General features: G+C 38.4%; 1 protein-coding gene across 5 annotated transcripts in view; it reads right to left on the bottom strand.

Annotated features, from left to right (window-relative positions):
* Window positions 1-27,941, bottom strand: part of rxraa (retinoid X receptor, alpha a) — a 173,296-nt gene that overhangs the window by 41,226 nt on the left and 104,129 nt on the right. For all 5 annotated transcript variants that reach the window (XM_044144202.1, XM_044144198.1, XM_044144200.1 and 2 more), the window contains exon 3: window positions 5,385-5,623. In XM_044144202.1, coding sequence (XP_044000137.1) covers window positions 5,385-5,623 — 239 coding nt within the window. The remainder of the gene's footprint in view (window positions 1-5,384; window positions 5,624-27,941) is intronic.

The raw sequence follows: 27,941 nt of genomic DNA, 5'->3' as shown, positions 1-27,941 counted from the left end.
GAAGCATGGCTGTTTTAGATGTAAGAACTGACTGGCGAAAAAGGCTTCAGATGTGGTTTGGTTTTTGAAACATGTAAAACTACTGAAAGAACAGAACATTTAGTCATCTTGTCCCCGCTTTCATCAAGCAGTCTTGTGGATATTTGATGTTATGCGTCACTTATTTTTATTATTATCGTATTTAGGAAAAAATGAAGCAGGTTCCAGTAAGAAGCGGAGTGTTTTACGGTGAATTTAAACCCTATTACATGTTTTTGTAATTGAAAAAAGCACTTGATTGCAGTTCTTGCTGAGAAGAAGCTTCTTGAGGGCAGCAAGAAGTAAAGGAGAGACAGTGCACAGCACGATATATGCCTGGTAAATCATCAAAATTAAAGTATATGCCTGTAAAATGTGTGTGGTTAGCAAAGGCAGGGCGGTTAAATACAGTAGAGGCTGAGCTGGGCAGTGACCTCGTTCCAGTTAAGTGCTCTCGAAAAAGGCTAGTCAGCCAAGTGTTAAGAGCAAGCGGCATACGCCGTCTGACTCAAATCACGTCTCATCAGAGGTGCCGCGCCTCACGACCACAGGGCAACACCACCGTTTTTAACCTCTGAGCCCATCCAACTGCTGATCTCCACCCTCCTGCAGCAACAGTCAGAAGCTTACAGGGTCTCAGCAAAGCAAACAGGGACTGTTGAGCACCTGTAAGGCAAGGGGTCACGCATCACTTGAAGGGGCTCAAAACAAGCACTTGATGTGATACTTTTGGAAGAACAACTGATGTAGCTGTAGGATATTTTCAGTATTTAACTATCTTTTTAGTCATGTTTATTCAATTAAGGAAATTTGTCAAATGTTAAAATTAAGACCAGTGACAGATGAAGCAAACAACCCCGGTTACCTCAAGACATTGACATCGGATTGTGGGTGGGATATATGGGGTAGGAAGGAATTTTTTTCTCAAAGTGAATGAGTTAAAAGCAGGAAAAAGTGTAAAGGTTTGAGTGAATCTCCCAAGGACCAAGTTGTGTTCTGTGGGGTGCTGCATGTCTGCAGTGGTCAGCATCTATAAAAAGGTTTGGTCTGTCAAAGGAACAACAACCAGAAGGAGTTTCCCAAATTCCTGAAGAGGTTAATGCTGCTTCTGGTAGCAGTGGACTGTCTGTCAGGTCAATCTACCATAAAGGACTGATTGATGAAGTGTGTTGGCACTGGTTGACCTTGTGGCTAGTTCCTCTAGATTCCCCAGAGAACACCAGATTCTTGATCACTCAGATCAAGGCCCTTCTTCTTTGATTACTTAGACTAGTCAGGTCCTCGGTTCTAGGGACGATCTGGGTTATCGCAGCTAAATGTCCAAAGTTCCTGTTACAGAAGCTGAAAATAATAAAACCATTTAAAAACAAATAATATTTTTTTCAACTAAAGATTAGGAATGACATACCATTTAAGTCTCGCTTTATTCCACACAGCAAGGCGTTTTCTGTGTCGGTCCAACATGAGCGAAAAAAAACCTTTCACCAGTGTCATCAACAAACTAAAGCTCTCCCCTACCATAAAGTTTCAAACTGGTGACAAAGTACACAACCTCCCTAAAGAGTCCCTGAAGTGCATACAGTACAGTTGGCAACCTTTAACTTTAAATAAAGAGATTTGCAAAATATATTTTCAACATTAACCATGCTTTTCTTATCTTGTTTTAAGGGAATATCTTAAATATTCTAAAGAAAATAAAGCTTGAGAGGTTGAAATCCCTAAGTGCAATGATGCTTGACATGCTACTGGCTGGAGTTTGCAAACTAGCCAATCCAAAAACGCCCTTCATTTTCCTTGGTGATGATTGGATTAGCTTCTGTTTTAATGCTAGTACAGTTTCCACTGCACATGTTTATGCATGTTAAGGTACATTTGGTGTTTAAACTGTTAAAAATAATTAGCTATTAGAGTTTTTAGAGAGAATCAGGTATTTGTGTACTTTAGCTATTCATGGGTGGTAGCGACCTCTAACCCCACACATAGCGGTGGTCCACTGCACATACATTTTACATCTGAGCCTCAGGCAAACATCATTAGGAAGCCTTAATCCGATCCCCAAAAATTGTAGATTGGATGTTTGAATTTTCTTTTGCGTACCAGTGAAGGAACATCGCATACGCCTCCATCAGGGATTCAAATGAGACCGATAAACCCAAATTCACCCCTTTCCAAAACACTTCTAACCTGAAAGCCTAAAGTGTGCTACTACAGTACATGAAGAGGAGCCCAAACAAAAGTTCTGGGAATAAAAAGAAAAGAAGAATCAGAACGAGGAGGATGGGGAGAAGGACGAGAGCTTTCTAGCTATGAAAAATATCCTCCGTTTCATAAAGTGGCCCTAATCCCCTCCTAACTCTATTACATGTGGGACGCGTTCCTTATAAAGGTGCAGATGAGCTTAACAACAGAAAGAGAGGGAGGGAGGGAGGGAGCCCATCCCTAAATAGCAGCGTATTGTCAGGATTCTTTAACTCAATTATCAATAAACACAAAAAAGGTCTAGCAAATGCATTTTGTGGGGAGAAACAATTTTAATTTCAGATATGGGTCCAGACTGAAACTGGGACACTGGAAGCTTTGATGTCTTAATTGTGCATGTGTGCGCGTGCGTGTGTGTGTGTGTCTGTCTGTCGGCGCGTGTGTGTGTGTGTTGTTGATGCCAAGGAGCCTTTTCGATAGAAGACAAGAGACGGAGCAGGAAAAAATGGGAAAATTGAAATGATGTGACAAAAAAAAAAAGAAATAACGAAAAAGGCAAACAGTAGAAAAGAGCCCAGACAAAAAGAAAAAGAAAGAGAACCAGTGGGAGAAAGTGACATGGATGCTTTAGTAATAAAAGCACAGAGCTGAAGCTGGTGTTTTTGAATGGGCCTTGATTGACTATGCCACGGGGTCAAAGCGAGGCCTCTGTGGAAAACTGTATAATGGTGTACTCGTCTGAGTGTGCAAGTCTTAAGGGCCTCTGATTTGCACTTATGGGATGTTTGAGTGCAGTTTGTAAGACATGAAACATGACCAGTTTGTCTGCTTGGTTTACAGGGCAGCTGTGTTGGCCTGTGATTTAGGAAAACCATAGTGGTGGCTGCTAAACATTGATCTTTCTGGTTTCGCAAGGTGTAATTAAACTCGAAACAAGCTAAAGGCAAGTATTTTAAGAAAACATGCTTATTTGATGTGCTGCTGAAAGCTAACCCTGAAAGAAATATGGGTATTTTCCCCTGATCTTGACTTCTAACAAATTTTCCATTTTGAAAAACCACAATTTATCAGAAATATATAATTTAGAAAAAAAAAGCACTGAAATTAAAATGCGTTTTTGCCACTTTGTACAAGTATTTTAGTGTTTGAAATGGGCTTATCTAAATCTGCTTTGAAAGAGTACTGCAGTGTTTGAAGAATTTAGAAACTAAAAGTAAAATATTTACCTGTACAAAACAACATTTCACTGTATTTTTCAGATATCTAAGCTACATTTGATCGCTTGTAACTCACAATACTCACTATCTAGAGTAGTTCAACCTACACACTGAGTACATGTTTTATTGAAACACAGGTTGAAATATTTGTCATATTTGTGAAAACACACAAAAAAGGATATTTTCAGACGTTTTGGCATTGGGGCAATTTACACCAAGAGACCTGTAAAAGATGGAATAGTTAATACATTTTTATTTTCTCAATTTGTAACTGGAACAACTTCACATGATTCTTCCATTATTCTCTTTCTCTCCTGTCCTCTTTCTTCTTTTTAGCATGTTTTAACAACTTTATCCAGTGTTCGGCAAACTAAACATATTAAATATCATAAATCTTTCCATGTCAATATGTGTTCTAACGTAAGTTAAAAGTTATTAAAAATTGTTGAAAACTGTAGAAATGTTACTCTTGGCTTGGCTGGACCTGAACCATGAAGAGTCATTGTTCCAAAAATGTCTCAGTCACACTTATATCATACACAAATTTAAAGACAACCAATTGTTTTGAAGGAAAGCATGGTTTACATAAGAAAATAACTAAATGAGCTGTTTTTGATTGGGTGGTTTTGGATCACTTGTACGGTCACCGTCAGAGACTCCAGAAGCACTAAATAAAAACGTCTCATAAACAGACTGGCTAAAACCAAACAAGCAATCCTGCTGCAATTTCCTAACCCGGCCTCATCCAACAGAGCTGTTCTGGTTCAAAACTTGTGCCGAAATTAGATTCGATGATTTTAGTTTCCAAAAAGTACAGTCCAAAGCAAAGGCCTGTTGTATGAAAGGCCGATGTGTGGTTGTATTTAAAGAAAACCTTGTTCATAATAGTGTTCACATGAAGACAAACTAAAATGAGCCAAATTACAAACAACATTAATTAGTGTTTATAGTAATAAAGCAAAATACAATTAGAGAGTAATGTTCTCCATTTACTGTAAATGATCATTTTCTAGTGCTAATCCTGCACTTGCTATTATGATAAAGCAGCTTCCATCATTCTCATCAGCATCTAGAGCGCTATTGCTTGTATGAAATGCGGGCATCCACTGCAGTGAGACTCTAAGATGCCTAATTTACAAAATGTGTTAGAGGTATGCAAAGTGGAAATTCATGACACAGCCAAAAAATACTGCAGTTGTAGTCGATATCTATCCCAACAATGAGCACAATGCCCCCAAATTCCTCTATCACTGAACAAAAACAATATTTTTTAAACATTATTGGTCTGGTTTGTTCTCAAAAAAGATGTCAAATATGTGCCAAATACAAACACGATAAAGATGAAGTAGGTGTGGATAGACGCGGTTAAATTTATTCACCAAAAGGTATTCTTAGAGTTTTGAGTTTAAAGTCCCTCATAGATCGGGTAAGAAGTCTCCATCACATTTACATACAAACGTCTTAACAGTATGCAGCACTTCTATTATATAATGTAATAGTAATCCTTTTAGTATTTGATGTTTAATCACAACAAAACAAAACCAAACATTTATGTGACAGACCAACGCAAAGTAGAGAAGAACTTGGAAAGTGGAAGACAATGACTTGTAGAGCTACGGCTGCCAATGTCTTGTGATATGTTTCTAGTATTATCACAGATTATCAATGAATTGTTGAATTAATTCAACAATTCATGTTGTGTCAGAAGACAACTATGTCAAAAATGATGGCAAACTGTTTGAAATAAATGCCAAATATTAGCAGAATTTGATTTGTGTTGATGCATCAAATTAAAGCTGGATAAAATCATATACACACACCACATTTTTTAGATCTTATCACAAAGTCCCACTTATACTACACTGAAATTCGTGGTTACAATATTGCATAATGTGGGAAAAGTTTGAAGTTCGCAAAACACAGATTGTTTATGTCTACCTGAGGCCTCACCTGTGGGCTGATGCTGGGGCCGTAGCCCATGCCAGGTGAGTTCATGGAGTGCGGCCCCATGGGTGAGCTAATGACTGAGAAGGGCGAGGTGAGGCCGTTCATTGGTGAACTCAGGGTGCTGATGGGAGAATGGAGAGAGCCAGAGGGTCCCATGGAGGTGGGGCTCAGCAAAGAGGGATGCATTCCACGATGGGAAGTAGGAGAGCCTAAAGGTGAGGAGGTCACCTGTCCTGAAGAATCTGGTTGGAAAAAAAAGAGAGAAGGATTATTAATGAACATCAAAGAATCAACAGGCTTTTCGTTTTGAGGTTTTAAAAGCCCCACAGCTACATAAATGTATATTTTCCCATGAAACCTTAATGATCTGTTTTCAAGAGCACCCTCAAAAGATAATTACAGCTTTTCTTGACCACAGCTGTTAGCACCAAAAGTCTAGCACATCTGCTAAAGTGTGAAAGCAGGTGTCAAATCTGGTCACTGTCCAGGAAAAAACGGAAAATTTAGCAAAAAAGAAAAAAACACCTCAAACTATTTCAACAGGAATAGTTCAGAGAGGAAAAAAAAGAGCTCAAGCTAACACGAGGGCCAAATGGGAATTGGCGATGTCAACACAGTCGCTCTGCTGCTCTCTCTGGTTCTGTCCCTCAAACTTCAAAAGTGCTTCCCTCAGGAATGCAGGAGGTCAGCATGCAGAATAAACCTACTGTATAATGCATGCGGCCGATGAGTGGGGTAGTAAACCTGAGAGAACAAAAAAAAAACATGACCTTGCAGCACAGCCCAGGAGAAAACCTGCAGCGGGGTTGTAAGTCACAAACGGCAATGAAGCTAAGGTCGTGTATGCAAGAACTCATCTGACTTCAAAAACGAGTCTTTTCTTTGACTTAGGCTTTACTGAGCTGTCATCACAGAGATCTAAGACAGACAGAAACATGAGCAAAGACAGAGTGATAATGAGAGTTTTGGAACAGGGTTTGAATACATGTTGATAGAAACGTTTTTCTCTTTTGCCTTTTTCGGTGCTGCGGTTTCCTGAACTGCAATCTTTACTTCCATCCTCCATAAACTTTCTTAAAGCAATTTACTTGTAATGTTAATCTTGCAGAAAAATAAATATTTAATTTATTGATGTTTGTTTAGATTTTGAGGTGTAATAACAAAAATTTTATTTTATTTGAGACATCCAGTGACAGTGAGAAAACTAATCATTATCTGAAAAAGCTGCTCACATGTGAAGCATTTTATTCAATTAGACGATAAAAAAAGAAACGTTAATTTAAATGACACCGCTTTTAAAGTTTATATTATTACACATGAGCCTTTTGATATGCATTTGACACTAGCATACACTATTTGATCCCTAAATGATCAGGGCTGCCAGATTCTGTACATGAGTGCCACTGAAACAGAAACACATTTCCTCCAAAATGGCTCCAATGATCCAAAAATAACAATGCTTAATCTCCTGCTGCATTTGTCTGCACTGATGAGGTTAAACTCACCTTTTAGAAGACTTAAACTGAAAGTGAAACTGATAGCATGACCTATTTTCTGATTAATTTGATACCCAATCATCTGCCCACTTTGAGTTTATAATAGAGAACAATTTATTCTTCAAATGGTCAATAAAATCTTATATATTAACCCAAAAGTGATATACCCCATCCAGATGCAGCAGAACACTGTGAATTCCACCCCTTTGACACAACACTAAAGCCACATTCAGGACAAAAGCACAGGAAAAGTGACCCATGTACTTCAGAGTTGTTGCAGGACATAAGGTTTCAACGACTCCTCATGTTCAGAACTACGTTAACATGCTTTTTCAATATGCAGGCAGATGTGGAAAGACAGGAAACAGCTACTCGCATAAAAATCTGAGTAATCTAAAACTGATAGTAGGAGATTTATAATAACCACTGAATATAACCGGCCAAGAAAGCTGCAGCTGTTGCATGTGTGTCATAAACATATGGGTAGCATTTCTATCATACTCACATGTGTAATAATTTAGTGGCTTCTTGAGCTTCACTCACCAGAAAAAAAGAAAAAAAAAACCAGTGGAAAAACCTATGTCTCCTGCCTGATCCATGTGTCGTATGAAGACATAGACACAATCACAATAAGTGGAAGAGAAAAAAAAACACATTCCTTAATTAGTTCGGTCTGTAATCTCCAGACTGATACATCATGAATGTCTATCTGATTGCTTTTTCTACTGTTTCTAGAATGTGCCCACCCACATAATTCCTGAAAAACATTAAATAAATAAATAAATTTAAAAAAAAGGCTCTTCCTGAACCAGCAATTCCCACAGCTGTTCCTCCAATTGGGTTTTAATTCAGGCAGATAAAGTGAGCTGTGGTATTAGGGTTGCCAATCCACCATTGTACGGCTCAGCAGGAGATTGTATGCGGGCATGTGTGCGTGCGTGTGTGTGTGTGTGATGATCTGGGGAGTGGGAGGGCTTAACTGACAGCAAGGCTCCACCTGAAGGGGGGATAACAGAGATGAGCTGGGAGGTAAAGCCGGCTGCTTATGTCTCTTTCTCTTCCATTCATCCTTTTTGTTTTTCTTTTCTGTTTATTTCATTGATTAAAGAACTTTTCTGGGTGACATTATGTTACAATGTGATACAGTTTGGTGTGGATTATCTAGTTTGGTAAAACCTCCCAGTTCAGAAAGCTTTCTCAAAGCAAAATATGCTTGCATGCTGGTGTGTGTGCGCGTGCATTTCTGTGCTTTTGTCTTGTTAGAGATGGATAAACGGTGTCGGATTACAGCTGGATATAAAGGACTCTGTCCTAATCCTTGAAAAACTACACATTTTTTCTCATCTCCAAATTCCCCATTTATTCTAAATATCCAGAGTTGTCCAGATATTTTTACAAAGTTTATTCTGGATTAATGGCATATATTACAAAGGAAGGTTTTAAATATAGAACAGACATAAAAATAAGGACAGGATGGCTGGAATAATGGTGCAAAAATATACAAAATGAACAAATAAATAAATAGATGGAAGAAAAACTTTCTTTGTACTACACTGGAATGCCCTCGCAAATATTTTAAGGAATTTTCATAGATTTCCGAACGGCAAAGAGACCTTGAAGTATACATGATAATAAGCAAAAGAAAGGCTGAAAAGAAATTAAACTAGAACAGTATGTAGAAAATAACCAAATACACAAGGGAAGTAAAGAAGTAAAGAATTCAGAAAGGGGCAGAATGTTATAGGACTGACAAACTGTTCGTTCCTGCGTTGTTATCACATCTCACAGAGCTGACGACAGTCTTGAGAACTCAACACTTCTGGCATCAATTTGCTTCATTTCACAAGCAGCATTAAAAATAAACAAACTTTCAAAGATTAGATAAAAGCTTAAGCAAATTAGTGAACATCGGCAGGGCAGATAAGACTGCAGTAAAAGCATCTATAAATATGAGCAACATCTGCCCAAGTCCTACAAGTGTCAGATAAAAAAAAAGCTGACTCAGGGTTAAATAGGAGCAGAAAAAGTCTTTGTCGCCTCTAGCTGCTGCCTGTCAATTGCTCCAAATTGCTTGGCACATTAAAGCAAAAGTGACAGCTACAAATAAGCAAATTAGGGCCCAATCTTCCTGGCAGGCAGAGACAAGAGCTCCCCTACTTATCGGCTCTCCTCTTCATTCAAGCATCTCCCATTTCTAAACAATAGCTCCCTCCCTCTTGCCTTCCTTGGTCTTTTGTTCTGTTTTTTGGATGTGATTACATGGAGGGAAACTGCCAGTTCAAGCGCTGGCTCTCGCAGGCTTACGTGTTTAGAATGTGATAAATGGATGATGCAGATGAGAGCAGTTAGTGAGATGAAACAGAGATAGCGTTCCATGTACAAACAGAACCGCGTGGCATTTCTTCCTACGCTGGAAGCAACTTGTTTGCATTCTTCAGCTGGAGTGAAACTGATGTGATAGAGATTGATGACAACTTTCCAGAAAAATGACACTTGCACAAAGCTCTTCAGGTTTGTGTGGAATGAAAAGGAAGGGACTGTCATGACACGACACAAGTTTTACTGTAGAAACAAAAGAATGGCTGCAGATCATGAGTCTAGCATAAATTCTCCTTTCTAGAAATATTTTGAGCTTTGCTTGTCTAAACATAGCCGATAGCTTTGATATGTTGGTGGTGGATGTTGCAGTGTTATTTATGGTGTAAAATGCACACAGCATGTGCTTTGCAAACTAGCTTTTGTGGCCACATGTGTGCTAAATAGTTGGACCACAATAGTTGTGGTGGTTAGCTGTAAACAGCTAAGATCCACCACACACAAAAAAGCTTATAACTGCATATTTTAATTGTTCAAACACCAACTATGTCTTAATATGCATAAATACACACAGTGGAAACTATTTTACCGCTATCACAGAAGCTAATATCTACAATTTTCCTTATCTACAGACAGTCAGGAAAAAAATGTCAGGCCAGGAGCTACATTCCACAGGAACAATTATTATTGGCCATTACAGAAAAAGTAAGAAAAAGTCTCATGTACATTTTGGCACAAGCTATGATGGCTAAACAACAAACACATGGAACAAGATGCTCTAATGAGATAAGACAAAACTGTTGCAAGACTTCAAATGATCATTTCTGACTGAAATATGCAAAGAAAAATGAGTAACAACAGCAGTCTGTCGGTATATTGCAGTGATTGATCCTAAAAGGGTTGCATCTCTATGCAGATCACACTTTTAAGATTTGTATTTGCAAAAAAAAAAAAAAAAACTGTTTTAAAAATCCTTTTTAAAAACAGGATTTTTAAAAATCATTTTGTTAGGTAGTACCCAACAAAAGGCAGTTAGGTAATACCTTTTGTTGGTCTATTTCTCAAAATCCCAATGAAATACATAAAAAATCAACATAAATAGTGAATATTTGCACAGTTCTGTAATAAAGATAATTAGTTAAGTTTGATTTTCCTGCTAAAATATTTGCTCAGTTGACCTCATCCGCACTAGAAAAAGAAAATAAATAATTGTTGTTCACAATAAAAGACACAAACAAATTCTGCAGAACTCTGAAGAACCAAGGCTGAATTTTTTAATCGAGCTCATAAGCTGAAGTTATCTTTGCCATCAGCAAGGGAAAATGCATTATGAAAACAAAGAATGCAAAAACCTTCATATGATAGTTTGAACTACCCTAAAAGCAGCAGAAAAAAAGAGTGCGTATCTTTAGCCTGCTTTTACAAATGACAAATGTAGCTCATAACAGCTAAATCTTCACTTTGCTTCTGGTGACTCTGAGTTTCTTTTCTTAATAAAATAAACATTTATAACCTTGAGCAGATACAATTGTTTCTTGCTCGAAGGCCAACTTCTCTTCCTCTGTTATCCAACTACTTGTGGAACAGCAGCGATTAGGTGGAGCATATGTGGGACGCAGCAAAGAGAGAGAAAAAGAAAACAAAGGGAGCAAGCTCGCAAATCCCTGCAAATCACACACTTTGTGTCCAGCTGCCATTCTGAAACTGAGGCGCTTAAATCTTGATCAGTGGAATTGACCCTCTATAGGCAGCGATCATAATGCTTTGCATTTGATTGAGCCTGATGCATACAGATTTAGGTTAATACCTCCCTGTCCAATCATCACATTCCTCTGAGACTCCGAGATTTTCAACGAAACGACGCACATGCATAAAAACATCCAGATGGGCTATATGAGGGTCCTCATACAGACAATTTGTTTTCTATACCTCATGCACAGTGGGTTTCAGAGCACAGTGAGATAGTGAGATATCAACCAAAACAACCTTGTATGCATTGAGTTTGCTGTGCATCCATACAGTACTGTAACAGCAAAACTTCAGCTCTAACAGGAAGAAAACTTGATGAAAACCACAATCTTTGTTTCTGTTAATATTCACAGGGACATTTTAGGCGAGGCAGGTGAGTCACTTTTAGAAGCTTGCAGAGCAGAACAGCGCAACGCAGCACAGCCAGGATGAAACGTTAGTCATTAGCATTTCTCCGGATGTGTTCAGAGGAAGAGGAGAGAAGAAGGGAGGAGGAGACGGGGGAAAGACGCGGCTAAAAAACCCAAGAGATTCAGTTCGTTGCATAAAAAAAAAAAACGCTCAAAATAACACAATAGTCTGTGTAATAGCTTTATTTTCCAGAGTTTTTACTTCTGACGTCTGTATCACCATGACGACAACAGGCTGATGTTTCAATCTACCCACTCGGTTGGTGCTTGCTTAAAAAATTAGACCAATATTCATCACCTTGCCATCGTCAGCATCCAACTATGTGCAGAGTCAACATGTTGTGTGTGCATATCCATGTGTGCTCATTACTGGTAACCGTCCGTCTACTGTTTTGCACAGCATAAACAGACTAATCTGGTCCTTTCAGTGGAGATAGAAAGTGTAAATATCTGAGTCTGAAGTGTTTACTCTGTGGACAGTGGGAGTGCGGAGGGAGTAATGACAGGAAAAAGGCGAGCGAAAGGCAACAGGTGACGTGGGCCGTATTAATAAAGTGGAAGTGTGGAAAAAACAGGGTGAATATCTCATTTAAAAGATTGTGCAATCGCTTCACAAATGAATCAGGCCCACCTGCCTACCAGTGTTTTGGCCCTTCTTCTTGCTGCCAAAACAGGCCTGACCTATTGAAGCATGAACTCTACTAGATCCCGCAAGTTGTGTTATTGTATATGCCAACAAGCTGCAAGGTTAGAAAAGAAAACATCTTTTTTTTTTTTTTGAAACTTAGATGTTGTAGTAATTAAGGGAAACAAAAATCCGATGTAAGCAGCATCAGTAAGTGAGAACTTAACTGAATTAGATATCATGTGATTACTGCATTTGTAAATGGACATATTTGTGATTTTCTCAAGTAATGTTAGGTAGAAAAAGCTTCTGGAGATATGTTGAGCAGTGTCGTTTTTATTTTTTTATTTAGATTGATCAATAATCATTCATTTGAATTATTCCTTTTCAAACATATAATTTTAACCATCTACAAAAGGCTCCTTGGAGGTAAAAAACATTATTGCACTTTAAATAATGTCAATAAAAACGCTTCCATACATATCTACGTTTTAGCGCAGATTTGTTTGATAAATAAAAGAATAATATTAGATCAAAAAAATTACATGCGCGTTATTTTTTCTGCTCAGTGTCGGCCCACATTTATGCACAATGAGTTTTGTGACGATTCAGTAAGCAGAGGGGAAATGAAAAGGGTCATTCAATAAATAATAATGACAGTTTTACTTTCTGTTTACACAAGTAAATGGCAATTTGAATCAATGGAACGTGGAATTAACTCTGTTTCAGAAAGAGTTTGATACAAATCGTACTTCTCCCCACACATCCTGCTTTTTGTAAACATTTCATTTCTAAATAACAATAAAAGACAATACAGAACATGTAAAACCTGAACAAATGGAGAGAAATTATTATGCAAATCGATGCATAAAGGAACCTTAGTGGAATAAGGAGATAATAAAGAGGTTTAAAAGAATTCACATGTAAGTCTTGGTGGAAACAAGGCCTTATGTTGTTATCTCTGCTTTAACCCTCCATGAAAGAAAGAAAAAACAGCCTTCAAGTACAGGTTTTCCTATTTACATCAAATCCTCAATACAGTCAGAGAGGATTAAGAAAAGTGCACAAAGCCAGGTGATGAAGGTTGTAGGCGTTACTGTAATTCTTCCCATGATGAGATTTGATCAGGCATATCTTCCTGACAGCTCTAATCAACCAAAGCCCCTTCAGGGTATCTGTCGCCGCCTCTATCTGCTGCCACTGTGAACCAACTTGTAGACTAATAGAAAGAATGTGTGAGCAAAAACATACAAAAGCCTTAATGTTGGATAAAAGACGGAAAAGAACCCAAACAGGCCACCCATCATTTCACAGTAGGTGGGCCACTAACAGCCATCATTTGATACACTGTGTTGATATAACCCGACTCTTTTTGCCTGCTGAAACAACTGCCCTCATTAAAGACTTAATTCTTTCTCTCCCACTGCTTTTTTTTTCCATTTTTCTGTCTCTTGTGGGCTTCCCCTTCTATCTCTCTCTCTCTGTTTCATTTCCCTGCTTGCAAGCAGATGAAAGTGCCAGCCCCTGAGCCATGCCTATGCCCTCCGTGACTCTTAAGTGTCTGAACAGGCCATGGAGCCACGGCTCGCCTTGGCACAGCGCCAGCTAAGCCAAAGATTACTGGCACTATTGCTAACTGTGAACTCGGCTGCCAACACTCTGATCTGTTGATATGGCCTAATTGTTCTCTTTAGCTCAGAGGTGACACAAACTCTCCCTGGGTGCTCTGAGTCTCAGTCTGCACTGGATTATGGATAAAGTAACAAAAGATCTGGCTGAGCAAATTTTGCTTAGCCAGAAAGACAAACATTACGAGGATGATCATTTATGCATGTAGTCAAGCTATGTTTGAATTTTCTTTTGTAATTTCCTTCAAAAATGAAACATATTATGGGTTACATCTTGATTCATCAGGTTCCTCCCATAACTTTGTCTGAAATACAGTCATGGGAAAACTAAAGCACATATTTGTTGCTTTTCATAGGATTTAAGAGCAAAAGCAGCAGGTTTCATAATGAAATGTAACTAAAAGTGTCTTTAAAAGAAAGTGTTGAGGCAGTTTGTTGGTCTGGAGGATACAGGTGTGCAGAAACACAATGCCAGGATGGTGAGAAATCAACAGAAACCCAGGAGAAGCGACTCCTGCTGAAGCCATTAATCTGGAAAGGGTAATAAGGTCATTCTGTGTAAGTCCAAAGACTCTCATTGTGAAAAACCTAATTCAAGTGACGCAATTTTAAAAATATTCCTCCCAAAGAACGGACATCCCCCAAATCTCCAGCTCTGAGTTTTAATTTCGGAGGAAAATTCAATGCATTTTTTTTTTTATATAGCTACAGGATCAGGGCACTTTACAGTCATGGACTTGTATACTAAAATATTGTATTCATGGATAAAGCTTAAACTTAGCCATGAAGCCTCACCTTAAATAGCCTTAGGAATATGTCATATTCTCTTCAAAGCACACCAATGACAATAGAGTGATTTATTAGCACAGAAAACATGCACCCTTTTCAGGCCAGAAAGTTAGATGGTACGTCATGTGGTCAACCTACAATAGCTGAGAGACCAACCTACAAGTAGACAAAAAGAAATTTAAATGCAGGACATGGATGAAAGACAGCCAACATGGTCAAATTATTACACTAGCTGTGCTTTGGTCAGCAGCTAATGTCCTGTGCAGTAACACACAATGCAATGTGATCAAAGAGGTGGCGTGAAGCCATAATTACCAGTCCAACCCATGGAGCAGCTGTCAGCACAAGAAGATTATGTTGCAATTCTTTTAAAAAAACCAGTGAGAAGACGGCATAGATTAGGGAGAGAGGGAACATTTTGTTCTGAAAACTGATCAGTCAGAAGCAGGGGATATGAGACGTGGAAATGGGATCAAAGGATCTGACAGGGGCTAAATTGTGATGGCAATTGGGGTTGCATTCATGCATCCTGGGAATGAGAGCTCCTACAATGTCTTTTTGCATCCGGAAGGACAAAGAGCATCATAACTCTGGAGCAAAACTGGAGCAAAACTGAAAAAGGTCGCCTAAACAAAGGAATAACATTTTGTGTGCAACAGAACAGAATCATTCAGAGTGACGCGTTTGGGAATGTTGTATGAAATCTTGGGTCTTACAGATTCTGTACTACCTAACTAAGAATTATTATAGATCATGTACAATCTCCTGTCCCACACACTGTACACCCTGGTTAGTGTGGCCTCTGTCAACGTCAACATTTACAAGAATGGTTCCAAATTTCCCAGATCTTAATCCAATCTAACATCTGAGGAATGTAACGGCTGAACAAATGCAATTGATAGAGGTCCACCCCTTTCAATTTTAAAGGAATTCGTTCTAACATCTTAGTGTCTGATACCACATCTCGGCTTCAGGGATCCAACAATGTCCATGTATTTTTTGACAGCTAAAAGGGCAGCAGAGGATCACAATGATCCCAATGTTACATCCAATTTGTATATGGTCTTAAAATAATAATAATAATAATAATAATAATAATAATAATAATAATAATAATAATAATAATAATAATAATAATAATAATAATAATAATAACAAACAATTGCATATATACATTTTGGAAGGAAGAGCTGCTACTTTGTCAAGTTCTGATTTGCTTGAGCTCAGAGACGGAAATAAAAACACAGGTTCTTATCTGCTGTGTTCATTGCCAAAACACACTTGAAAGCACACAGCCGAGCCTAAACATAAAGAGATAATAACACGAGCAAAAAACACAACCTTGAGTCCTTTCAGCAAGAGCGAGAAGCAATCTCATTTCTACTTTGGATTACTTTCACACTCTAATGCTGCCAGATAGCTTAAGTTTGCCAGAATAATATTTCAATAGGAGACAGGGATGCACTCCCTGTTTTGAGCACACATTAAATTAATTAGCAAAAAACAACTTTGTGAAGGACAAATATTATCACAAAAAACATGTGACCTCTTATGACGATGTGTTTTCAGAGATAGGATTCTTTTAGAGACTAACGATGTCAATTATTGAAATGAAAACTAAATCATTGCTGCCCTCTGGTAACAATACAATGAGGCATCTACCACTTAACCCACAGTTAAGAGACTGGGGGTTAAGTTATGTTTGTACAAGAAGTGAAAAACGTTAAAATGTCTAAGGCCATAAACAGCCTTAAAATCTCCAAATACCACAGCGTAGTAAGGGCACATTGTCCACGGGCAGCTTAGTTGATGCCTAAAATTTTGAGTTTAGAACTAACCACAGAATAAAGACACCTCTAAATCTCAAAATCAGATCCTACTCAGTGCAACCTATCAAAAATTGATTAATGTTTTTACTGCACACTGGATTTTTATATGCAACCCCACTTGTATTTTTAATCTATATACACTGTTTTTATTTTGTATTATCAATACTATCAATTTAAAAAATTATGATTGTTGTTTGAAATGTTTTCGATAAATGAAGTAGATCTGTATATTTGATCGTGTGAAACTCTTAGAATGAGCGCAAAGCAGATGTCGGGCCTCTTCCACTGAAATCTAGGAACACAGTCAGAAGCACACACTGTATATTTAGATAGTCGTTACTGTCTAGTACAAACTTTCACAGATTTTCTTGTGATGTAGAACATCCATATTAGTTTCTGTCAGTTGAGACAAAAGGAGCTGCATGGATCACATTTAACTTTTGAAGAATCATCAGAACCTTTCATCTTAAAAGGTTTCAACATATAATCTTCTTTCTTCTATTTTATCCCATTTTTTTACCATTAATTTTCAGAGATAAACTGTGAGTTGGTGGCTAGAAGGACCCGGCTGTTATCTCAGAACTTTCAACAAAATACCCCCTCTTGTCTTCCCAACAGTGAACAGCCCAGAGATAAGGGCAAATGGGAGGATAAACACAGACTGATCAATGGACGGGCACACTGGAGAAAAGACGGAGAGGTTCCTAGATGGCACGAGAAATGAGGAATGGAGGAAACAAGAGCAGAGCGGGGAGGAGAAAGCTGGAGATCCTGGGGGGTTTCGGGAAGGGGATGAGACGAGAATGGGAAAGTATGTGTGTACGTGCCGCAGGAAGAGGCCTGCAGAAGCCGGGTGGAAATGCACGCGCCTCCATCAGAGCAGGGGGCTTACACATCCCACGGAGTGTGCGTATGCACAAGTGTGGTTGTCACTGGTGTAGTGTATTTTGGATCAGTGCACCAACTTGCAACAATAATAAAAAAGAAATCCTCCCAGGGAGAGGCACAGGATCGGAGGCATGCCGAATCCAAGATAAGTAAACAAAATCAGGAAAATATAGTTGATATGACTGATGAGGCCAGACCTTAGAGCTCCCACGCCTCCATCCTTTCCTTCAGTTAGTCGACTCAACATGCCGCATTTTGCACATCTAGCTATTTTTCACATTTAAAAAAATTCACAATCAAAAACTTTGTTCTATTTCCACTTAGTTTATAATTATGATACAAACATACGCTAGTGTTGTTTTGAAATTACAAATAAAATTCTGAAAAATGTCAGATCAATCTAGTTAGTCAAGTAGACTGGATTACTAGTAGATGTCTCATCAGATTCCTCCACCTGGACCTCAGCAGCTCCTCCAGACTTACACACATGATCCTTTTCAGATATCCATATGGGAAAACAAATTAAAAAAACACAATTTTGTATTCAGTTCATAGCTATGTACAACTCTGAGTTGTTGCATCAAATACAATCTTGATAAATTCGGTGCCGTCTTTGGCTGTGCTATGCCACCATCTTTAGGAAGGGACTTTTTGGGGACATATATTTTGAATCTTCTTGTGTATTTTCTGAGGGAAGTAATTCTGTTTGATTTAAAATGTCAGATGATTTTCAGGGTGTATTTACAGTAGATCAAACTGCTGCAATGCTAGCAGGATACACTCTTTAGTGGGCTGGAGAGAGAAAAGAAAGCACAAAGGTGGTTAACTGAGGCATTGTTTGGATCAGTGGGATCTTAAGTGGAGCTGGCATTAATGTGGAAGAGAGCCTGCAGATTTATTCGTCCTCATCTCTCCCTGGCACTCGTGCTCTCACATTTAATTTTCCCTCACTCTTCCTCTCTTCCGCTCCTGTTTCCTTCAATTTCTTTCCACATATCTCCCCTTGCCTTCCCTGTTCATCGAAGGGACTCCCCAGAGGTGGAGGATAATCCCAGTTCGGGTGCAGCGAGTCTTTCATGTTGGAGTAAGACACGCTGGCGTGAGCGCTGCCAGCTATCTCCCTCCACTCTACCGATACCTGCGGGTTCCGAAGCCTCGCAGTCTCCCTGCGCGCGCTCCTTCTTACTCTGTTTGTGTTTTTCACACAGCTGTGTTTTCTTTAATTATGAAGACCCGTTGCTTTGCTTCGGTAAATGTGGCTGACAGCACCTACAACAGAAAACACTGAGGGAGCCGGATACATCTCTGTTAAACAGAACCACTGACTGATACTCTGCTCTTCTGTATCCTCCTGATACTTTACAAGAACCCCAAAATTTCGTTTTTTGGGAGTTTGAGGCAGATCCTTGGGATGAAATAAAGACTGTTCTTACGCGTTTGTTATTCTTGAGCACACAAGTGTAAATAAACATTTAAGGACGTTGACATTTAAGGACATCAGCCATAGAATGCCCAAGACATGTAAGTTTAGTATGACTGTTACAACATCTCATACTTTCAATCACAGTTGGGTATTCTAAAGTTCTCCATAGGTTGATTCACAACATAAAACTAAAGTTTGAAAACACTGAAACATATTTGTCAAACTGGCTGAAAAAAAGAAAATATAAAAAATAAATATGCTATAACTTCAAACAAGATGTTACACTCACCTCTAAATGCTGGAAACTTGAAACTGATGTGGAATTGATGCAAAACCTACTTTCAAATTAAATAAGTGAATAATTTTCTGATTTAAAATGTATTTTCCAGATGGTCTCTTGCGTTTAAATAGCAAAAGACTAGCTCTTTACTAGCTCCCTCGATCCCAATACGCACAAGCTATTCAGAAGAAGTTAACGATAAGTGATACACACTTTTCAAGATGTGGCAGAACTTGATATTCTACAAACTCTCCAAAGGTTCTTGACAATTACAAATTTTAAAATGATATCAGGTTTGCTAAACCTTTATTTCAGTTAAAAAACTAAAACGGGAAACATTTTCACAGGAAAAATCTGTTGTTCAACGCAAATAATATCCATCATTATTATTTGTTCATGCAGTCACGTGGAATAGTTTCACTCTATTGAAAGGCAGAAAAGTTACTCATTTTTCCATAGTCTCAGAAGTGAACAATGATCTCTCAGTACTATCAAAGGGTGCATTGCTGCAGAAAGTGTTTTTTCCAGTGATGCAATGCTGTAAGACACTTGTAGAGAGATCTGTGCTGGGAAAGTAATATTTTGGTAGCATTTTGTGTTCTCACTGGCATGGAAATACATATTTCTTTTGCTTGTATAGCTTGCTGGTCATGGATGGACACACGTATGTGTTGGGCTTGGCTGCAAGACAGAGCTCAAATAAAGTTGTGGTCATTATTGGCATTGACGGCCCCCTCTGCAGAAGAAGCAGGTGTTGTTCATTGGCTTACACCGATGTGACCATAGCTGCGGGGCTTTGCAATTGGCGGAGGGCAGACACCATCGCTCTGAGGAGGAAGCCACTGATGCCAGGCGTGTTTGTGGACTGGGGTGAAAGGAAGGGAGAGTGAGGCTATGGGGGAGGGACACTGCGGAGAACAGACCACCTGGAACCCAGGCCTCAAAGCCCTGGCCTGACAGAGTCAATCTGACCAACAGTGAACAGAAGACAGCCAGTCTGCTGACTTCCCCTCTCTTGCATTTTCACTGGCAGCTCTCCAAAAAACACATGCTGTCCAGCAAGACGTTCAAATAGGAACTTCAGCTCGGGATTTTCCACTAAGTCAAGGGGGATTTTTTTTGTCTTTGCAAAGCTATAAAGAGAAAGTACACTAAAATGCTTGAAAAAGAGCAAGAATAGAATGTGCATATCCATATCCGGTTGTTGAAACACAAGCTGCTGTTAACTAGCCTAAAATGTGGATATTTTGTATCCACCACGTCTGACAATGCCACAGCATCTAAAAAAATAATAAGCACAACATGTTGTATCCTTAGCAAACCCAGAACATGACGTTAACACCAGAATTTGAAAAGAGAGACCATATAGCATAATTGTATTAGTTTTTAAAGAACCTTTGCAATGTGACAGGAAACAACCCTGCTGTTGGAAGTCAACATGGATGATCATCCATTAATCAACCCCCAGCTTCCAACTAAGCCCTCTACACACTGAGGTCGGCCTGAGATGACCTGGGCAATCTGTCTCAGTCAAGTCTAGAAAAGATATGGAGAAACAGGAGTTGTTCTTCACTTTAATCTTCTTTTCACTTCTAATCCCTTCCTTGTTTTTCTTGACTCTTCTGTCTCTTCTTTGCTTGACAAAAGTTGTATTTCCTGCCCCTATGACCTGGAGTCCTCCCGTTCAGGATCCCTCTGCCATGACTAACAGAGTTTCTCGCGGGTAAGGAGGGTGTGGAATTTACTTTTTTTTTTTCCCCAAGCTGCCTCCTACAATACTGTAACCAGAAAGGGTGGCGGAGATGAGAAAACATCCAAATTCAAGAGAAGGACTCTGCCAAGTCAGCAAATTAATGGAAGGAGGTCACTAACGAATAACTCTCACACACAAGCTCAACTCCTTTTTACCACACACATGCTCAAGTGTTTTTCCTGAACCTTCATCCAAATGATAGGTAGAGCTCAGTAGCCTGGTTTTCCTCAGAAAACCTGCTGAGAGCAGGCCTCCCTTTGCCACTGGGGGTGTGAGACCAGGACAAGACTCCAGCGGTCATTTGTTAGAAACCATAGATCATTCATAAACACACAGTGTGATCCCACATATGCAGGCATAATTAACTCACCAATTACACCAAGTGGTTCAGCTGATGCTTAGAAGCATCATTTTTGAAACGGATAGATATAAAAACCGATGTATATTTGAAATAGGAATAAGCATAAAAAAAGCTAATTTCAATCGAAGTTCTCCATTTCAATCAACTCAGAGAAAACAATATTGTGCATAATCATGGTCAAATGAGTGCAAAAATGTGCTGCCCTAATATATACTGAATTATGTTTTTAACTGACAAACTGAGAATAGTTCTCAAAAATAAAATTTGCAACAAATCCTAGTTATTTAAAAAAAAAAAAATCATATTTTTTATTCAAGGGTGCAATATTGTTGTCTGCTGGGGTTGAGCTGTATAGTGTATATGTACCTGAGCTTTAGTTTGCCTTACATATACAAACTAAAATGTTCTGACGTAAGAGTTCTGACATCAGATCTTGGTGTACACTGCCTCTGGGCACTCGTGTGGTTTAATTATGTAAGTGTGTTAAGTAGACTGCACTGGAACCAACAGTGATTACAGCCATCTTAAAATCTTGGGTTTCAGTCACAGATGTAAGACATTTTGCTTTCTAACAACAAAAACTGAAAATTAACTTTTCATCAAAGAAAGTAAACATTATCTTTGAGAACATAGGTATTGGGAAACATCACAATGCTGCTACATCTCAGTCCAAAAATTCGATTTGGACATGTTTAAAATGCTAAAATAATCATAAATTCATCTGCAGGATTCATCAACTCGTTAAAGCTTTTATGAAATGTAACATTTTAAGATTATTCTGTAGGTTTTGAACTGCCTTTATTTTAATTTATTTTAGGGTTCAAATGTTTCTCTTTTCTGTACAAAGTCAATAAATTGAGCTATTACTCCATTTTCTTATATTTGAAAACAACAACAAAAAAAATATTCTATTTTTCCCCCCAACAAAAGTGTCCCTTGCTCAGTGTCTCTTTCCTGGATACTCTTCCTGGAAGTCACTCCTAGCTCAGCTACTTCCTGGGTGGATTTACTAAAGGAAAAACTGGTGCTATTGATTTTGATTTTTCTTTCCCATAGAAAGTACACCTAGCCTCGTGTTTCTGTGTTCCACTCCATCTCTATCCTGGATGGATGCATTAAACTATTACTGTCACTAACTTTGAGAACCATTTTTGTTTGTGTACTGCTTTTGTCTTGTTTTTATGTAAAGTACTCATGATCCAAAGACATGCACCATATATTATTAGACTAAGCATACTCTGACTCATTCTTTCCACCTGCAAGTATGTGGAATTAAAATGGAAAACAATAAATAATTATTAATGCAATCGACGTAAACTCCAGAATCAAATCCAAATCCACAATTTCCTTCTGATTCTAAACGTAGTTTAGAGGTTGTATCGCCACCTGGCACCGAGCGCCATCCTGACACACACTCGAGTGAAGCAGTCTGTGTGCTGCGCGACACGGCCTGACGCTGACTGATAGCTGGCTGGGGATCCTGAGGGGCATCGAGAGTTTAATCACCCATAACCGCAATTACAGACATACACGTCCGCCTCATAAAGCACTGAAACAAGATGAGCGCCTCCCTCCTCTCCTCCCTGCAGCGCGCATCAGCCAAATTCCACTAAAGCTCAAGGAGGAACGAGGGAGCCAAAGGCATAACCTCAGAGAGTGAGGGTGTGCGTGAGGGCGGGGAGGGGGGGAGAAACCCCTACCTTGTGTGCTAATTTAGAGGGAGAATTGTGGCATATTAATTAGTGCTTTTAATACACTTATTAGCTTTCAAACAAGCCATTATGCACTCACAGTGTGAAGGAGTGCTGCAAGAGTGAACAGGTGTGTCGTGTTTCTGCAGGAGATATCTGAGGATCTTAACGAGCCTTGAAATAAGAGATTCAAACGAACCGAGCTGCTGCATCAGTGAATGCACAAAAAGACAACATTAACATATCAAATACGTAAAGTCGCATACACACTCGTGCCTGAAGCGCATGCGTGGACGTGCATACGAGCACACAGTCCTAATGATCACATAAAAGCTCACAGTACACCGTAAGACAGGCCTTAGGATGGATTAAGATGCAAGCCTTTATCAGTAGGTTCCCACAATCCCCTGTAGAATATCTCATCTCTCTCTTGCTGTATCTTTTTTCTTACTTCAACTCTTTCGATTCCCCCCCCCCCACCATACCTCAGGGATAGTGCCGGGAGAGGGAAAGTAAAGAAGAAGAAGGAGGGAAGAGAAAGTAGGAGGGCAGCAGAAAATCAAAAAATAATAATAATAATAAAAAAATATTTCGGAACAAGTTTGCTAATGGACTTGCTGTGGGCAGCAGATCACAACTCAGCTGTTAGACACCAAGGCAGCAAACAAGATCCAAAGCCACCCCTGGTCATGAGTCAAGCACAAAAGTGGCTTTCTGACAGGGAGATTAGCAACAGCAGGTGAGAGAGAAAGGGCTCCAGGGGTTAGCAGGTTAAATACAGAGGGCAGGCGGGATTATGAGGAAGGAATCACATGATTGAATTTTAAAACAATAACATTGACTCTCCAGAGAAAAAAGTGTGTTTCTGTGCTGTCAGTTATCAAGTCATAAAGTCTCACCGATTACTTGCTTTGAAAGGAAACCAACACTTCAAAAATCAAAACTGCTCCTCTTAAAACACAACTAAGCATTTCAGAATCACAATGAAACAACAGAACTGCAAAGTTCATAGACCTTAAACACCAACCTAAACTTAATAACCAAATTAAATCTATTTACCTTTTTAAATTTAAGTACATGATTGGGAATAGGATGGAAGATGATCACATTTTTAATTTTGTCACTAAAGCATTTATATTTAAATCTCCTCTTCTATTTTAGAGAACCATATTTCACAATTGAAACGGTTCAATTGTCTCCTTCATAGAGACTGAAATGAACATTATTAACATTCTTATTTATATGAATTTTCAAATCTTGTCATAAATTCCCAGTAGATTGAGGGCTTGACTTTGACTAGACCATGTGAACTCAGGAATATGCTTTGATCTGTATCTCTTGCTACTTGTTTGGGCTTAAATCCATCTATCTTCTATTTAACATATCAGATTCCCTATCCCTGCTGCTGAAGAGCATCTACACAGCAGCATCCTGCCACCAACATATTTCACATTATATCCAATATGTTCAGAGTAATGTGCAGTGTCAGAAAACATGTTGGTTACTCTTTGCATGTAAGATAAAAAGCTCCAATTGGATCTCACCTGATTAGAAAATCTTGTTCTTCAGTTTTTGGCATTCATACACCAGTGTCTTTCTTTAAGCACTCTTTCATAAAGGCCAAACATGTGGAGCTTAAAGTTATGCCAACATATTCTCCCACATGAGTCACCATGGATATAGGAGCCTGGTCTGTTAGATCAGGTTGTCATATTTTGGTAGGCTTAAAGTTGTGCTATATCTTTTTATTCCCAGATGATTAATGAAACAATAGTTTATGGACTATCACAATGAATTCACAAAAAACACATCAACATTTCTAGTTGTAAAGTAACAAAATGTGAGGACGTTCTAGTGTTGTAAATACACACCCAGCATCCTGACACAGTTGTTCAAAAACAACACTGGAAAACGCATCCAACTCAATATTCCTAGAAGGCACATTTGCATCTTTCTGAGAGGGAGGCTTGAGTTCAGACGAGAAAGAAGCTTAACAGACAACCTTTGAACCCTAGAGGTGACAGAGGGCAAGAGTATGGTCACAAGATTGATGCTGTAGGTGATTCATGACGCTGCGGCTGCACTACAATGCCGCACACATAAATCTGCCCTTTCGCCAGAGGCCGAAAAAGTGCAACAAACAGGAGCTACAGAGGAAAATGTGTCTTTTTTTTAAACTATATCTCCACTTTCTCTCTGAAAACTTCAAAGATAAATGGCTCATCAACAGCATAGTTGCACACAATGAAGGGTAATAACTGGCCTTCAAATGAAAGCAATTTTTTTTAGTTCAGCTTGTTAGCTTGGTAGAAATGATATCTACAGGAATATGATGAACTAATTACATATTACATGTATAAAAGCGGAAATGAGGACAGGAATTAAAATAAAGTTTCATTTTAATTTTAATGCAATTTAACTATGCATTAAAAAATGCATAGTTTCTGATACCTTAATGCTACACCAAAAAATGACATCATGGACTGATACCAATGTTTATGACAATGTATCTTGCATCCCTAATAAAACACCCTCATACTCTCAGTCAGACAGCAGCATGCTTTTTCTACAAACAAATTATCATCCCATTAATTAATCAGGAAGGGCTGAACTCACCCACATGTTCCTTCTCTTCAGATGGAGATCGAAGGAGAGAAGCTGCCTGCATCATTCAGACTGTTAAGTGCAGCTCAGTGTACAATAAAAACTACAAGACAAAACATAATAGATGCTGCACATCTATGTTGTCTTTTCATCAAACTGCATTTTATTGCATTGTGGGAGAACACTTTGACTAACATCCCATGCTTAGAAAAAGCCTCGTCTTCTGCTTCACCACGTGGCCTTTAAAAACTTCAATTTTGTTTGTTGGATTTCCCTTCATTTATTCAGTAAAATCTGTTTCTGATGATGCACCACCAGTTATCTCACAGTATTTGATCCAACATAGTCAGTAAACACTCCCCTTCTGGTCTTATTTTTCTTGCATGTCAGTTGATGTCTATTGGAGGGTGTGTATGCTCCTGTTTCTACTACTTTAATGTCACTCTGATTAGTCACACAGTATCTCCAGGGGACAGACAGATGGCCATGTAGACACTTCAAAGCTACATTTGTCCAGATCTGCGAGACACCTTGAGGCCTCCACTTAAATTCTCTTTTTAAGTGTTTGCCAGAAGACAACAGCTAAGCTTTGTCTGATGAAGTTTGAAAGGGACTAAAAACTCAGCCCAGGACACACCCTGAACACAAACCTAAAGCACAACCATTACAATCAGGATATTATATTATAAAAACTAGCATATACACACTATTTACACACCTTATGTCAAAAGCACGGCTACTTTTCTTATAAATTCATTTGATTTTCGCAATATCAAGTAGTGGAACAACAATAAACAGGACTTGTTTAAAACATGAAGACAAATTTCAACAGTTTAAAAGAATTTTTGAAATTAATTGAAAAAATTTTAGTTGAACCCATGGTCACATAAAGATATTAAGAAATATAATTAGGCTTTCCAGCTCTAGTAAAGACTGGAGAAAGCAGAAAAACTTTTAGCTGCTTTGAAAACATCATACCCAAATTTCTTTGATATCTAATAATAGACAATATTAAAAAAGCCAGTCCTATAACTTATCAAGTCAAGTAAGGTTTTGTGGAAATTTCTTGCTTGTGCAAAGGTACATGTATACATTTGGAGATTAACATTTGGATTTGCCAAAGCTTCCAAACGTCTAACCTTTTAACTTTCAAAGCATCCATCAGCAAATCAGCATCCCAAAGTAATCAGCTTGGACTTCTTTTTAAACAGCCGCTAAACATGACAATAACTCCACGTAATATTATTAATATCTTAAAAAATGTGAACTTTTGTTACGTTTTGAAAGGAGAACTTCATAGAAAATCACAATTTTTTCAAACAAAATGTAGAGAGATTATATTTAGTTTAATCAAAGTATTCTTTTTCTAACAGCTTAATCTTTGAATGATCAAACTTCCTTCATTAATAAAGACCTGATTGTTCAAAATTTTACCATAAGAGCAATTTACACTTTAATGATTATTTCTAGAGTTAAAAAAAAAGAAAAAAGAATTGGGGATTTAGCTTGCAGTTTTTGTGTTTGAGGCAGGGCCCAAATTCATTTTTAGGGCTAAGCTTAACTCATTCTTTTTGATAAAGCTCAGTCTGTTTTACTGTCTGTTTTGTCTTTCCATTTAAGGTCCATCTGGTCAGATGACTATGTTCAGTTTCATCCTCTTCCTGGAGAAAGCCACTTTAATAGCATTTACTGCCATAATCTGAGTATCATTATCTGAGTACTATCTACTGTCTGCTATACTTTGCTTCTTATGTGTCATATGAAATCTTCTCAACCAGTAGCCACTGATATATCAACTGTTGTTATTAACTCCATGTACAATCTTTGTTATTTTAACCCATAAAATATTCCTAGACTGGTACTCCTTTGTTTAACTCTCTCTAATCTCTATTTTCTGGACAAAAACCACTGAACTACTACTACTGCCATTGACAAAGCCATCAAAGGAGCTTTTGGTGCTGTTGACTGAGTACTCTCATTGTTTTTAAACTAATCCTGAATTCGGCCTTTCTCTGTTTAACAATTTCTCTCACCTGACTCCCATTAATCCAACATGATTTTGTTCCCCATAAAAATGCAAACCAGGTTCAGTATTTGTGGTTTTTACTTTTTAGAGTCATTCTAACCTTCAGGTAGTAAAGGCAGATGGTTGTTTGTTCTAATACTCACTATTGCCTGAGTTATTTATTTATTTATCTATTTTAAAAGATTGGTCTGTTTTCACTCTTGCCACATTCTTACTCCGTTTAAAGGCTGGCTGCAAAGTCATAGGTTCAATGCAGTTAGCCAGCTTTTTCCATTTCATGATGAACAGAATTGGAATGTGTTGTATTATGCATTGCATTGAATAAAATACACTTTAGGTTGAACTGGATTCTTTATAGTTAGGTATGAATTAGGCCAACTGATCGTGAAAAGAGCCGGGAGGTGATATTTGTTTTCCGGAGCATTGGAACTAACATAAATGAACTCAGATGAACTGATATGAAAAGTAAAACTGTCTCAAGCTAATGCAATCAAAATGTTTTAAACTTGTGTTACACTTCGTACTCATTGCAACCCAAAGGTTGGGTATAAAGAACAATCTTATAGTTTACATTTCCAACACGAACAGCTAGATAATAGTGGAAATATCAAAGTGCAGGAGAGGCCAAATGAAAGACATGAATTTGTTATGCTTTCAGACAAGCTCCTGCTTTCTCTGCAACACTTGTATCA

Source organism: Gambusia affinis, linkage group LG17 (assembly GCF_019740435.1).
Source record: "Gambusia affinis linkage group LG17, SWU_Gaff_1.0, whole genome shotgun sequence".
NCBI classification, from domain to species: Eukaryota; Metazoa; Chordata; class Actinopteri; order Cyprinodontiformes; family Poeciliidae; genus Gambusia; species Gambusia affinis.
This window is presented reverse-complemented; position numbering and strand designations above follow the sequence as displayed.